This window comes from Populus euphratica, unplaced genomic scaffold, assembly GCF_000495115.2.
Source record: "Populus euphratica unplaced genomic scaffold, PopEup_1.0 scaffold7.1, whole genome shotgun sequence".
Classification (NCBI taxonomy): Eukaryota; Viridiplantae; Streptophyta; class Magnoliopsida; order Malpighiales; family Salicaceae; genus Populus; species Populus euphratica.
In genome coordinates this window covers 330,588-345,493 of record NW_011499871.1, presented here as the reverse complement: position 1 = coordinate 345,493, position 14,906 = coordinate 330,588, and the positions used below count along the sequence as shown (strand labels likewise).

General features: G+C 30.4%; 2 protein-coding genes across 2 annotated transcripts; one reads left to right on the top strand and one right to left on the bottom strand.

The window, feature by feature from the left end:
• Nucleotides 1–2,320: 2,320 nt before the first annotated feature.
• PEI1 (Zinc finger C-x8-C-x5-C-x3-H type family protein) lies at nt 2,321–3,652 on the top strand (the record flags this gene model as incomplete). The annotated part of the gene is made up of 2 exons (XM_011028432.1): nt 2,321–2,375; nt 2,891–3,652. Coding segments are annotated over 2 exons (756 nt in total), but the record flags the coding sequence as incomplete, so codon positions are not given.
• A 4,186-nt stretch (nt 3,653–7,838) lies between these two features.
• LOC105127224 (oleosin 1-like) lies at nt 7,839–8,775 on the bottom strand. Its single transcript, XM_011028431.1, has 2 exons — nt 8,407–8,775; nt 7,839–8,208 (listed from the first exon to the last, which is right to left on the bottom strand). The coding sequence occupies exons 1-2, from the start codon at nt 8,685–8,687 to the stop codon at nt 8,085–8,087; spliced, it is 405 nt and encodes a 134-aa protein (XP_011026733.1). The 5' UTR covers nt 8,688–8,775; the 3' UTR covers nt 7,839–8,084.
• Nucleotides 8,776–14,906: the final 6,131 nt, after the last annotated feature.

Genomic DNA, 14,906 nt, shown 5'->3' with positions numbered 1-14,906 from the left:
CTCTGCATACACACACAGTAACATATTGGTCTATACTCTAAAGTAGTCAATAATAATTTTTTTAAAATATAAAAAAATATAAAGAGTATAAAAAATATATCAAGTGTCTTAGATATGATAATAATATCAAACATAATGCTATTAAGTCTTATTGTAAAAACAAGCTCAATATTATTGAGTGTGGTAGCCAAGAAATTCAAAAGCTATTAGGTTTGGCTAACCAACAAAACTCAACATTAAAAGGAAAAAAATTAACCTAACCCAACTTCAAATAAAAAAAATTATCATTACCCAGCTTTTGTATAATATAAAAAAAGTTTAATTATTTTATTTTCTCCTTACTTTATAAAAAAAATAATAAAAGAAAAACTAGCAAAATTTAATGTTACTAAGTCATGTGATAGCAAGACCCAATACTAAGAAAAAAGAAATTCAACTCAACCCAATTTCAAATAAAAAAAAATTATCATCACTCAATTTTTATACAATATAGAAAAAAGTCTTATCAATGTATTTCCTCTTTACTATATGAAAAAAAAAATCTAAAAAAATAAAAATAAAAATATTTGGGTCTAGTTGAAAGTCAGATGCAATAGTTTTGGGTCTGATAGCAAACTAGATTAAATAATATTGCGTCTAACTATTAAGTCAAATCTAATGCCTATTGATATAGAAAATAGAAAAAACAATGTCTCCAACAACTTAATTAAAAAATCACAAAGATAACTTTCTCATGGCGCTATAATATTATTTATAATATAAATATTTTATATTTATAATATAATTTACAGTGCATTGAGTATGAGTGCATATATAATGTTTTTCTTACACATCTTTTAAAGTATATAGGATAATGTCACTTTTCCTTTGCAATTGATACATAATTAGAATTTGCTAGAATAAGATTTCAATCTATTTCTAATACTCTATCAAGACGACATCTATTGACCATAAATTTGGTCAAGGGTATAAGAATCGCTATTACATTTGTATAGTTGATTGTTCCAGGAAAATAACACAAACATTGAGAACCACTGCACATGATCTCTTGTAAATTATCAACAAACAATTACAATAAATTGCACGCAATAGAAGCACATGGTTCCTATATTAACAAAAACTAAATGAGGAGGGAAAAACATTATTCATTGTGAGAGGATTTATAATAATCATTTTATCTTCTTCTTGTTTTTTACAAAAAAAAACAATGAACTAAATTCTAGGGGTAATATTTTATTATTAATTTACATGAATCTGACAAATAGGGCTTTGTAAAATTTTAATTTGGTACTTAGAGTTTTTTTTGTTAAGTAGGAGCAATTTTTATTTCATAAACATGTTGTTTTTTTTTAATTGAAGATCTTGGGTTATTATTGCTCAAGTAGCTCTTAATTTAAGCTAATTTAAATCACAAATTTGATGAGTTGATTAATATTTATTTAAAATATTTTTTTTATCTTTGATTTTTTTGTTTTAATCTACCTAGTCAATAAAGTTAAATCAAAATAATTCTCATTAATTTAATTTAAAATACATAATAAACAAAGAGTTGAACATAAGAGTTTTCATGTTTCAACAATTACATGGAAGAGAAAAGTTGGTTAATATATTTGTCCTTTGGTTAGCAAACAAGAAAGAAACTCTTACCACATCAAGACACATGATACATTATGGGGATCCAATTCTTAACACGCGTAGTAGAGAATCTCCACCTGGTTTCCGATGCTTTGCTACTTTTCAACAACACGTGTGGATAGTCATGCAATATATTGCAAATTGCCTCATTTCACTCAGCACCTTTTCATTTCTGCTTACTTTTTTAAAACAGCCGTCAGATTATGCGGGAGGGGTGCTGAATTCTCGACAAAATTTATGGTGCAATCGGGAAGCATTAATTATTTCTTGCACTTGTTCACAATGGGTTTTCTTTAATATTTATTAGCTCATTTATTGCAATAAAACTATTGCAGAATGGCTGGCTGGCTCATTTAGCTGGCATTTTGCTGGGAAATTAATACTATCTAGATTTTAAAAACATTGGTATTGTTGAATTAGAAAAGAGGAAAATGGCAAGATAATGAAACGGTCGAATCCCCTATTCCAAGTATAATACCAACGAAAGGACAGAAAATTTTCTTCGAGGGGGTTTATATGCATGCTAATGGATCTGAAATTAACTTGTTCTCTTTTCTCTCTGTTTTATTTTTTAATTTTCTGAAAAGGACGCCGGCCCTCTTGCAAGAAAATTGCAATTAATATAAGGATATGTGGTTCTTGAATCTAGCAAAATAGTCATCATCTCGAGCTAACAAATGTCTGACAGAGGGTGACTAAACAGGTCACAAATTTGGTCAGTTCAAGCGTTACTCGTGATGGTTAGCTTTTAACTCAAGAAAGAGTAGTTCACTTCAATATTGCTCTATAAATACAGCCTTACTCCTCACTCTTCTTCATTGCTATATTTGAAACCCCCATCTCTTTAACTGTCTCTCATCCATATGGATTTTCTACTTGTTTCTCTTCTATTCACATTTTCTTTCCTAGGTTTTATAATTAGATCAATCCTATTAGTTATCGTGTTTATTTAGAGTATGAAGAAATTCAAGTTGAAAATATCCACTCTTAACTTAATTTTGTCTGATTTTTTCTCTTGAATTCTCCTTTTTATTACATGCCTCTCTATACCTTGTAAAAATATTTCTAAATTGATTATTTTCTCATGAACTTTCACTTAAATATTTTACTTCATATATAGTTTATGGTTTGAAAACCCTAGAAGCTACCCCTTGCACTTGCATGCAATTTGTAAAATCACTAGCATTACCTTAAAACATCAAGAAAATGTTGAAAGGAGTGAATCCAAATCATCTCAGAAATTTTTATAATTCAGGTGAGAATCCAATTTCGGTGCTCAAATTAACTTCAGCCCGATATGATAGCATTGATGATGAAATTTATAGCACCGATGAATTCCGAATGTATGCTTACAAGATCAAGAAATGCACTAGAACCCGCAGCCACGACTGGACGGAGTGCCCCTACGCCCACTGCGGCGAGAAGGCGACACGTCGGGACCCAAGAGAGGTGCCCTACACGGCCATTGCATGCCCAGAATTTCGCAATAGACAATGCCATAAAGGTGATGAATGCGAATTTGCTCATGGAGTTTTCGAGTATTGGCTTCATCCTTCACGTTACCGAACACGTGCATGCAATGCAGGACGATTTTGCCAACGTAAGGTTTGCTTTTTTGCTCACGCACCTGAGCAACTCAGGTCTCAGAACAAGTATACGTGTCCTCTTGTGTACAGGGCACGAATGAATGGTCATGAGAATGGGATCTTTGGTGTTGGATCGAACAGGGAAGATGGTGCCACGCCACGACCAATGTTGGGGTCCCCTATGGCTATCAGGATGGATGGTGGGAGTTATTTTGATGGGGTTTCAGATTTCTTGAATAGTTTCAGAAACTCAAAGATTGCTGATGAAAACGATCATGATCAAGACATTAGGGGTCTTAAGAGAAGCGGGATCAGTGAATTGGATTTGGAATTGCCACACATTGATTGGATTTCAGAGCTGGTGAAGTGATGTGACTGTTGATGAATCGAACATCGAGGGTTAAGGGATATTTTCCAAGATTCGAATGTATGCTCAGAGTAATTAAATATGGTATCATCTTGTGGGTAAAATGATACCCGCAATAAAGTGAGTGATTGGAATGGTATTTGCTCTCTTCTTCTTCTTCTTCTTCTTCCTCTTCTTCTTGCCCTAATTTCCTTTTGCCATTTTGCACCGGTGATATAATGTTTTTCTGCGAATGGTTGGAATAGTATTTGCTCTCTTCTTCTTCTTTCCCTAATTTCCTTTTGAAATTTTGCACCGGTGATATAATGTTTTTCTTTTAGAGTGTAAAATGTGAGGGTAGTTAATTTCAATCACTGTCAACTGTTTAGTTTCTCATTTGCGTCGTGTACTCCTTGTCATGTTAAGAAATGAAGAATTACATGTTTTTATCTATCCTCACCGAATAAATTATCGATGATATAATTATACATATATAAATTAAGCAAAACCGTTTTATCGCGGATTGTAATGAGTGCAATCCGCACTAAAATATTGATTTGCCTTTCAAAAACTGAAGATTTAAATACACACTCGGGGGTGAATTAGTATTTTCACATTTTATTGTATAGTATAATTACACTTGTACCCTTAAAAAAAAAAAGCACAGCTTGCTTGACTGGGGGGTTTTTGGTGATTTTCATATTTTTTTTTTATAATGTAATTACCGTATAGCCCTTGAGATCAATTTTTTTTCCCCTAAGATCAAGGAGTATTTTTTGGTTTTTTGACCCTAGTTTTTTGTAATTATTGCATGGGATCAAGGGCTTTTTAATCTTTCAATAAATAAAAAAATAGCTAGCATGTACTGGTAGGGACATCTATATCTTTTAGGTGGTACGTGCAATGTTTCTAAGAGGCTATTGGTCACCTTCTAAGATGGTATCTAAAGCATTAAACTACCTTTTATATGATGGGCTAGCACATCTCAGTCTATGTGATATGACAAAGCTTTGATGATAATTTGTTTCTCTCTTAACTCTTTTTTCTCTCCTCCACCTCAAAAGATGCAGTGGCGTTACAAAATTGTAGAGTAGTTCTTAATGTTTTAATTATATTGAGTTTGATATATTTGTTTTTTAATTTTATTTTTTATTTTTTAATTTTTTAATTTTTTTATTAAATTTAATTTTTATTTTTTTATTACTATTTATTTTGCTTTTAATTTTTTTTTAATTTGATCCTTATTTTTATGATTACAGATCCTTTTATTTTGAGTTATTTTCTTAATTAATTTTTTTCTAGCAATTTCATCTTTTATCAAATTTAATCTTCATTATTTTGATTACTAGTTTTTATTTTATTTTATGATAGTTAATAATTTTGTTCAAGATTTTTTTTTTGTCTTATATATGATCATCTTGGTCTCATGACTAGAGTTATTGGTTTTGGAAATTAGCTCAACCTAATACTGTTTTATTATTATTTTGATATTAGATTATTGGGTCTTATATTTTCTATTTTTTTTACTTTTTTTCTTTAGGATTATTTTTAAATTAACTCGAATTTATTCGGATTATCACTATTTGAATATCATTTTATATATTAGGAGAAAATTCTCTTAGCCGCATGCAACAAATAGTAGTAGTAGTAATAATAATAATAATAATAATAATAATAATAATAATACAGTAATAAGCCCCGTATGTCAAAATGTTTAACATCTAGATCTTATTGTGAATCTTTTCAAATGCCCTCGTTCAGATTTTTTTTCCAATGAATTGGAGGAAATTATATATAAAAAGCTTGGCCTGCAGATAAGTGAGATGCTTTTATTTGTCAACCAAATGGCATGCTTGCCCATTTTTGTACTCACAGTAAAGATTTAAAAGATAAAAAAAAAACTACAAAACGCTATTTCATATTTGTTAGTTTTTTTATTTTTAATTATAATATAACGAATAAATACTATTACTTTTACTGTGTAGGCCATGCATGCATTGGCATGTGACCATTTTCTTAAATCACGATTTCGAATAAAGTAGTTCAATTCTATAATCCCTTAAAAAATAAATTATTGAATATAATTTTCAAATAATTTTATATTATTTTTTAATATCCATTCAAAAAAAACTGTTTAGATTTAAAATTTATATACATTTATTGTTATTTTATATTTAATTTTTAACTTAATTATGAAGAATGCGGAAAATAATTTAAAAGTTTAATTTATTAAATAAAATTAAAATAATAATTTTATATATTCTTCCTTTTGGTGGTTTGTCCCCTTTCGGTAATAAAAAATCGAGTCTCAGCTCAGACAAATTCATCATGCTTGTACCGTATAAGAACCTCCTACGTACCTTTTTTTCTTATATATAAAAAATAACAGAAGATGTTTCATTCATAAATAACATGTTAATTATAACAATCCTTCAAAATTGTGGCTTATATAGCCGGAGAGAGGAAACACAAAATACTTAAATAAAATTTGATGAGAAGGCAAATATCACACCCAATTGCTTGTCTGCCAGCGCTTCGATGATAACAAGTTAATTCCAACAAAACACCTCTCGGACCGAAAAGCCATGCTGTCTACAACGAAAGAACTTCTTGTCACCGATCCTTGAGTCGTTCTTGAGATGACATATGGTTAGACCAAGGCCCAGGCCATGTGATCGGACTGTCAAGCTGTCTGGTTTAGTGGTTGAGTCATGGCTCAAACCCAAGTGACATGACAGCCACACTGCTCGGTCTATTGGTTGGACCGAGCCCCACACCAAGCTCTCCAGTCTTCTGTAGATATTGTGAATAGTATCACCGCATACCGTATCTCAGTAGATTGAGATAATTTTTCTATACATTTTCATAATCAATGTGTTTTGCCAAGATCAAAAAGTAACTCCGACAAGAGGAGAGGAAAAAAACTGCCTAACCTCCTCCTTCCATTTGATCGAGTGTTGATCATCTGCGATGTATGGCATTAATTGTTGGAAAATGAAAAGGTTCGGGGTTGACATGCTCTCATATGAAATTAAAAAAATCAAATATATCATAAAATTAAAAAAAAAAACAACTTAATTTCTTACTGTAGGAAAATTAATAATTTAATTTCTCGCATCATTTAATATCAATGGTCATGTTCTTAATCCCAAAGGTAATTTTCTCTCTTAAGAGAAGAGTTCCATGCTTAACTAGTTGCTAAATGCTAGTATTCTATTAATTAGCTAGGGATATCTTCCGCATTAAAGACTACTAATCATTTTATCTTTCGTTTTCGCATACCATTAGCCATTAAGAAGATGAAGATGGTGACCGAAGGAAAAAAAATAAAAAATCAAGTATCTAAAAACCGCAGCAAATAAACAAAAACTGAATTAATTAGTTCAATTCAAGATACATTTGAGATTTCTAATCAAATCAAAGCCCATGTAACTAAGTTTTTAATTGAGGATTTCAATCCAAACACCGAAAGGTAAAATGTAAGATAAAACAATTTAAACATCCAAACCAATGCATAAATAATAAACAACTTAAATATCCAAACCAATGCACGAATGTACCATAACATTTTTGAAACAAATAATTAACAGTCTGAATCTTCTCCTGATAAAAAGGACAAAAGGGCATTTTCATGATCAACAATCCCCTTTTAGCTAAAAAAACCCTAGTGATGAGATTATTATTATGCAAGAGCCACATGAATACATTAATTTTAGGGGTTGGGAAAAAAAAAGCCCTAAAGCAGATAAATTATCTAAAAATTTGCAACATGAATGAACTATATAAATGCCGAAACTATTAAATTTTCTTTCCTTTCTATCTTTACCTAGAAAAAAAACTAAACAACGCTTCACCTCTCTTTTCGTGAATTACAAAACTTAGAGATCTACGGAACGGTTACCCTCCATTGGACCTCCACAACGACCCAAGACTTGTTAGGCCTCCTGCTAAAAGAGAAAAAAACCCACCACCGTTTTTGCATTTTTCAAATATTTCCCTAAGGATACCCTTCTGTCTATTGAAGGACCGATACGCATCCTGCCAAAGCACCGTGACACCTACCCCAAGTACCTCACTCAGCATGAACTCACATGCCAGCATTGTTTGCCACTAGCCAGCCAAAAGCATGACCAATCTTACTAGTACCTATTTTTCCACAGGAAACTCCCCTGAGAGACACTAACAGACAGGAAAATATAAAGGGTAAATTTAGTACAGTAAATTAAAACCAAAATACCAGAGATTAAGAAATAAAAACATTTATTACAGACTCAAAATTAACAAGACACAAGCAGACAGCAAATTATTTAAGATCGACACATTAAAAGACTCGTTAACAAGAAGCAAATGACGATGACACTAAAAATTAAAGAGCACAGCCCAATATTTAACTCCTCCTACAAAAACTCACATCCTTCATTGCAATCTCCATGATCTCCACCTTGTACTTCTTCGAAGAATATCGCCATTCTTTTCATGAAAGAAGGTATAAGAGAGATCATTACATGCGAGTCTTTTCAAAAAATAACTTGATGCCCAAACTGCTCAGCCCTGTCTTTCATTTCCCTTGCCTTACCAGCCAACTTCATGCGTGCCTGTTCCAGCTGGTCTGCCCCTGGAGGATGCCTCCCAGTAACATACCTAATTCAACAGGTAAATTTCAAAATATTACGTGACACATTTTATATTATTATTGTTTTTAAAATAGCCCCAAGAAAGAAAGAAAAAATTTACGTACCCATAGATCCATGACATGGCAGCAAAATATTGCGTGACACATTTTATTAATTATTATTATTTTTAACATAGCCCCAAGAAAGAAAGAAAAAATGTACGTACCCATAGATCCATGACATGGCAGTAATTCCTGCCACACCAAAGCCACCAGAGGCCAAGAACCCCATTAGCAAGAGAGAAATTGTCATCGCAGCAGGAACAATAACTGGACTGAATATGACCAGCAATGGGGTGGCTATGGTCAACAGAATGACCGTGGCCGCAAGGGTCAAACCGGAGAGAACTAAGAGAGATCCACCAGCAGTGACAGCAGTAGTTGCCTTGACTATTTGCTGGGACCTCGGTTGTTTCCCTGGTTGCTGTGATTGTTGAAGCTCAGCCATTGATGCAGGATCAAACGATATTGTCTACAATTCAAATAGAATTTTACCAAGAGATTACTTTGAATATTGTAAATACCTGTGAACCGTGTGATTTTCTTGTGTACGAGGGTGGAGTTATAAAGACAGAAGGCTATTAAGGTGGGTCCCCAAGGGTAGGCACATGTCAAAGAGACTCGAGGCACGTGTTGAGGAGATTGTCATGCAAGGGTTGCATGCAACCCGAAAGGTTTAGTTTTAGGACACGTTGTTTTAAGAAATGAAATGAAAATGAAACAAAACGACGGACAGCTTTGGGAGGCCTCGAGGAATCCAGAACCACGCATAGACTAATTATCCACTGTGCATGAACATTGCTGCATGAATAGTTCTTCAAATAATTTACCTCTAGATATTTTTGGGCGACTTTCCTTCAAGATTGTATCGCTATGTTTATGACTGATCTTTTATACTACAAATTCATATATTTATGATAAATTTCCTTGGAATTCAAATCTGGGTTATTATGTGGGAGGAAGTTAAAACCTATTTACTATCTTAATTAATTAGTGGTTAAATATCAAAGTCAATCTGAATATAATATTTTTTTGTCCTTTTTTTATCCATATTTTTATTTAGAGATTTTTAAAATGTTGTCTACTTTTTAAACGAATCACAAGAAAAAAAATATAATTAGTAATTCAAAGTTATAACCTCCTTATTCATTTAATTACAATTTTATTTTAAAATATATGAATTTCTAAAATTCATGTACATTTTTTACAATAGGAATATTTTTTAAAATATACACAATAAATCGACAATACCATAAATAATATTTAAATAAATACTTAGAAATTCAATATTTATATTAGACAAACAAAATGAAAAGAAGGGATAAATTAATTCTTTTTATCTTATATTGTAGCCAAGATGTTTATCATCATAAATAAATAACATAGCTTGAGGAGTTTGAAGAGTGTAAAGGTATTATTAGTGAAGAGGTCGGTGTTGTCACTGGTTATGATTAATCTTTAGCAAAATAAGTGGTGGCTACTCTACATTAAAAAAAATTATGAGCATCTAGCCTATGTACGCATAAAGAATTTTTGTGTGATGTTTTTAGAAACTTGAAAAAATACATAGAAATATTTATTTGGAATAGTTTTGGATAGAACGAGGTGAGTAAGGATTATACGAGGAAGAGGCTGTCAAGGCCTGGCCCGAACAACTAGCAGATCTAGTTGTTTGGGCTTGTAGGCTTTCCGCATGGAGTTTACAATGCATGTACCAAGTGAATAAATCAATTATCTCTTTTGGACATCCATTACAAGTTTGTATTTTGTGCTTTTTTTTTTTAATTCTTTGTGCCAAGATCTTTCTAGCGCTCCTAAGAGATTATCATTAGAGCTTCAATGTGTATATCCTTTTCTTTTTTTTCTTAGTTCTTTCTTTTTTTTCTCCTTCAACTTTGTTTTTTTATATTTGTTTCTTCTCTTTCTTCTTCCATCATTAGATCTTCTTCTTCGCTATTGGATTTTCAAATCCTTTTTGATTGACCTTGTACCTTGTAACATGTGTATATTTTGGTATAAGAATATGTTTTTTTTTTAATAACAACATGAAGCCTATAAAAGGCAATGATAATAATTCAGTGAGGGTATATTGAGATAAAGCAATAAAACTATAAATCCAAAAGGAAGCAATTGGGAACAGAACATGTGTCATAAAGGCAGGAAAGCTTCTAGGAGAATAAGACATCATCCTCTAAAAAGAGTCAACAACACTGGCCAACAAAATCAAAAACCTGTAAAAAATCTCTTGAAAGATAAAGTTGGAAAAAATACTCAGGATGATAAGCATGGCTTGTCAATGCCAGGAATCTTATCAAATTAGCACTCTAAATTAGAAACTTGATACAAGAAAACTATCTCAACAGCAGTTTCTCAAACTACAAGAAACACTTGGATCATTAGAATCTACTTCACAGAAAACACACACAAGATAAAAAGCTGACAAACTCGAATTACCTCTAAAGATCTTGAGGAATCAACTCCTCTCCAGAACAAAATATTATATCATGCCAACTAGTGGTGCTTCTTTATGCCCTGTATCTTCTGGTCAAGAATAGACAAAATAAGGGGGAGAACTCATAAAGTATCACAAGAAAAAAGAATACACATGCCAAAATCTAAAATGATTGTATTTTTGCTCATTTCATCCAAAAGCCAATACGCAAACTAGATTATACAATTCAACCAAAAAATCAAAGCCATGCAACAAATTCCATGTTTCTACAATTTACACGCCACAAAACTCCTAGCTAGAAGTTTTTTCTTTAATTTTTTGAGCCACTAACAAAAAAATAAAGGCTTAAGTCATAAATCATTCTTTATTTATTTACATTATATGTCGGTTTTTATATCATAGTATTGATATATGATTCATTCAAAAATAGGAATTTTATATTGAATATAATGTCATGCTATAATTTCGTTAAATTTTTAAATCACGTCATTAAGTTTCTCTAAAGAAGTAGGATTTTTCTTTTATGATTAGAATCCATCCCCAAGCTCCATTGGCCAAAGGATTTATGTTGGATTTTCCTTATTTACAAGAGGCAATTAGCTATATTCAATTATAATATCACATCCATCACAACCGTAATGTAATCTGAATATAATTAACATTTATTTATCTTGTACCAGGAACCAAGTTTTAAAGTAATTTATTATAAATACTCCACATCTTAAAAAAATTCATTTGATGACTTCTCTAAAAGCAAAATGGTTTTTTTTCTATGGCTGGCTGCAGTGTTTTTCTCAAATCTTTTATACTTTTTTATAATAGTTCGTGATGATATATATAGATGCTTTGTTTAAGCCTGGTTTAAGAATATCTGACCATTAAAATTAAAGAGAAAAGTCATGCAAAGTATATGATTAAACACCATGATATCATCCAAAAACCATGGACTTCTTTTTTTCACGAACATGCACATAGATAGTCAAGAGTATTTCTTCATAAATACGTCCATGCATATTTTATATATATATATATATATATATAGATGGTCCTTCATTTAGAATATGTTCGATAAATTTTTACACTCTATTAAAATTAAAATATTATTTTATAATAAATAAAACCATAATTATATATCATATTATAGTAATAAAATAAATTATCTTGAAAATATAACTCCAGTAAAAAAAACTAATTGCTAATTTAGATAAAAGTGTTATAAGTTGATGTTCTTGCTCATTCAAATATCAAAATAATAAATCATCAAATATCCATTTAAAATTCTAATTAATCGATCTTCCAATTAGCAGGTCACACAAAAATATATAGTTTATTAGCTAAGCATGTTGTATTTCACAATATATAGGACAGCGCAATTAATGGAGCATTACGCATCTGGATCCGGCGACAAGAGCCTTCCATGTCGACTATTGTCAAACAAGTTCAGACAAGTAGACGTACTGCTAGTATATTTTCTCTGAATTGTTAAAAACTTCTCTCCCAGTCGACAAAATTTCCAATCAAGAATTCGTGCGTGCCTATGTAGACTGTTGACATATTCATAAAGTGCATTTAATGATAAATAGATAAGTTTCTACTATATCTTTCATCATATAAGAAAAATAAATTTTTATATCTTCAAATATTTATTTCAATATCCTGAATGTTATTTATTATTTAATGTTACATAAAAGAGTAATATATAAACATATATTTGTGTGTGTTTGTGTGTTATGTCAATGTTGTATGCATGCATTATATTGAATTAAAATAATACAATTATGTATAATACAAATTTATACATGTCAAGTCATACTGTGATATAATATATTTATATCATTTTCTATTATCCTTCAAATAATATAATTATTTAAAAACAATCATTTAAGAAGGTTATTAAATCATCACTTCAAATCCATCATTATTATTTAGAGTATTTCTGGAATTGTTGTAGTAGTTATTTTTTAAAGTGTTTTTTTTAATATATTAAAATAATATTTTTTTAAATTTATTTTAATATCAAAATAATAATAAAAACTAAATTTTTAAAAAAAACAAAAAACAATATTTTAGCGTCAATGCAAAACATAAAATATTTGGCAGACCCATACTCTTCCAACGCTCGAGGTGACCGCATACCCACTAAAACGAGTCCACGTGAGAGGTACACTTCATCCGTTTCTCAAAAATCAGGAGGCATTGGACCTGTAAGCGTGCTATCCTTCAGCCCAAGAGGCCTGTGGGAATACTATATGGGCCTATGGACTGTCGCTGCTATTAACTTTGAGGCTTTGAGCTGGTTTCTCTTCGGGCTAATACTTTTATGGTCCTACTCGGGAATACAGTAAAATAAACCTCGCTATTATAGCTTTCGGCATATGAAAATGGCGCAAGTTTTGGATATAATTTTTCTTGGGTAGTTACTAAAATCATCCAGTAATTTGATGAAGAAATATTTTTTTTTCTAGGAAGAAAGGTGCCCCGCCAAAACAAAGACAAAAAAAACTTCTAGAGTACAAAATTTATTTTTATTTTGAAAAAATTAATCTGAACATCTTTTAGGTTTTTTCTTCAACTAATTTTTTTTAATAGTATACTTTGCAACTAGGTCAAAGCAAATTTTTTAAATCAATAAAATAACAATAATGCCTCCATATATATTAACAAAGATAATCATTATCATATAACTCATTCTCTGTTCATGCTAACCTTTTCTCCTTTTCTCCTTTCTCATGCTTTCTCTACAAAAAATCACAACTTTCCTTCTAAAAAATTACTTATATATTTATAGCCAACCAGCCTCGTCTTTTCTAAACCCATAGCCCATGATAATAACTGTTCTCTCTCATAATAGCAGACCCAACCATAATCCAACAAAACCTTTGATCTCCACAACCACCACAAGTCTCGACCATAAATTTCACTAAAAATCACCCAAAAATTCTAGCTTTTCATTTCATCAAAATCGCTCTCTTAAGACCAAAATTCACCCAAACCATTCCACAGCATAAACTAGAGAAGAATAGACTGATTTAACAAGAGAAAACATAAAAAAGAAAAAAAAAGTTAATTATAATGGTTGTTTATTCAACTAATAAACATCATAATTACGCGATAGCATGATCAAATTGATTGTGAAAAGGGGAAAAGGAAGTTAATACGGTAAAGTTATGATGCTTCCACATAATATTTTTATAAGAACCCCAATTAAAGATTTTACACGATCTAATAAAAAAAAAGAGGGAATTTATGTAGAAATATTTAATGGAGTAAAATAATTAAAAAATAAATAAATAATAAGAGGGAATTTATAAAGATATAAACTACAAAAAAAAAATAAAAAGAAGAAAATTTCATTCTTCCACCCTATTAGTAGTTGACTCGACTGCAGCTAAAGAGAGAGAGGGAGAGGATTTCAAAATTTCTTCATTTTTTTTCTCCTGAAAATAATTTGGTTTCATCGGAAAGTTAAGAAAGTTTATAAATCAAGTTGTCAACATGATTAAAACAAGAATTAAGAGAAGAAATTTGAGATACTAGTTGTTCACTTTCTTTTTTGGTAAGAAGTTTTAAATCCAATGGTGTGAGTTTTATGGAATAAACTCTACTTTTATGTAAGAAATTAAATTTTTCTAATAAGGATTCTTGAAAAGTGATTTGAGGAAGATGAAAAATGTTATATTGTTATAAATTATTGTAATTGAGATAAATTGTGTTATAAATAATGTATTATAGTAGATAATTGAAGAAAGTATCATGTTTTGTATCAAATAAATTTTCTGGTTTATCTCAACAACAGCAAGCATGCTAGTTAATTTTAGGATATGTTGTTGTTTATGATATAGTCTAATTGATATGTGTAAATTTTTTAAAAATTACTTTTGTTGTGATTAAAAACTTAGAAATTAAGATATTGTAATTTAACTTAGAAAATTTTTTATAATATATTATGTGGTTTAGCATGTTTTATTACTTTAAATTGTAATGTATGTATTTAAATAACTCATTGAATCTATATATATGTATGTATGTGCATGCGTGTACACTTAATTAATTATTTATGTAAATATAAAGTATACCGATAAAATTTTTGAAATATAAAAATAAATTTGAAATCTTAAATTATTGAATATTAAAAAAGTTTAAAAAGATTATCTCCAGGATAATTGAATAGTGATTTTATGTTTAATAAGGATAACTTGGTACTAAAATATATAG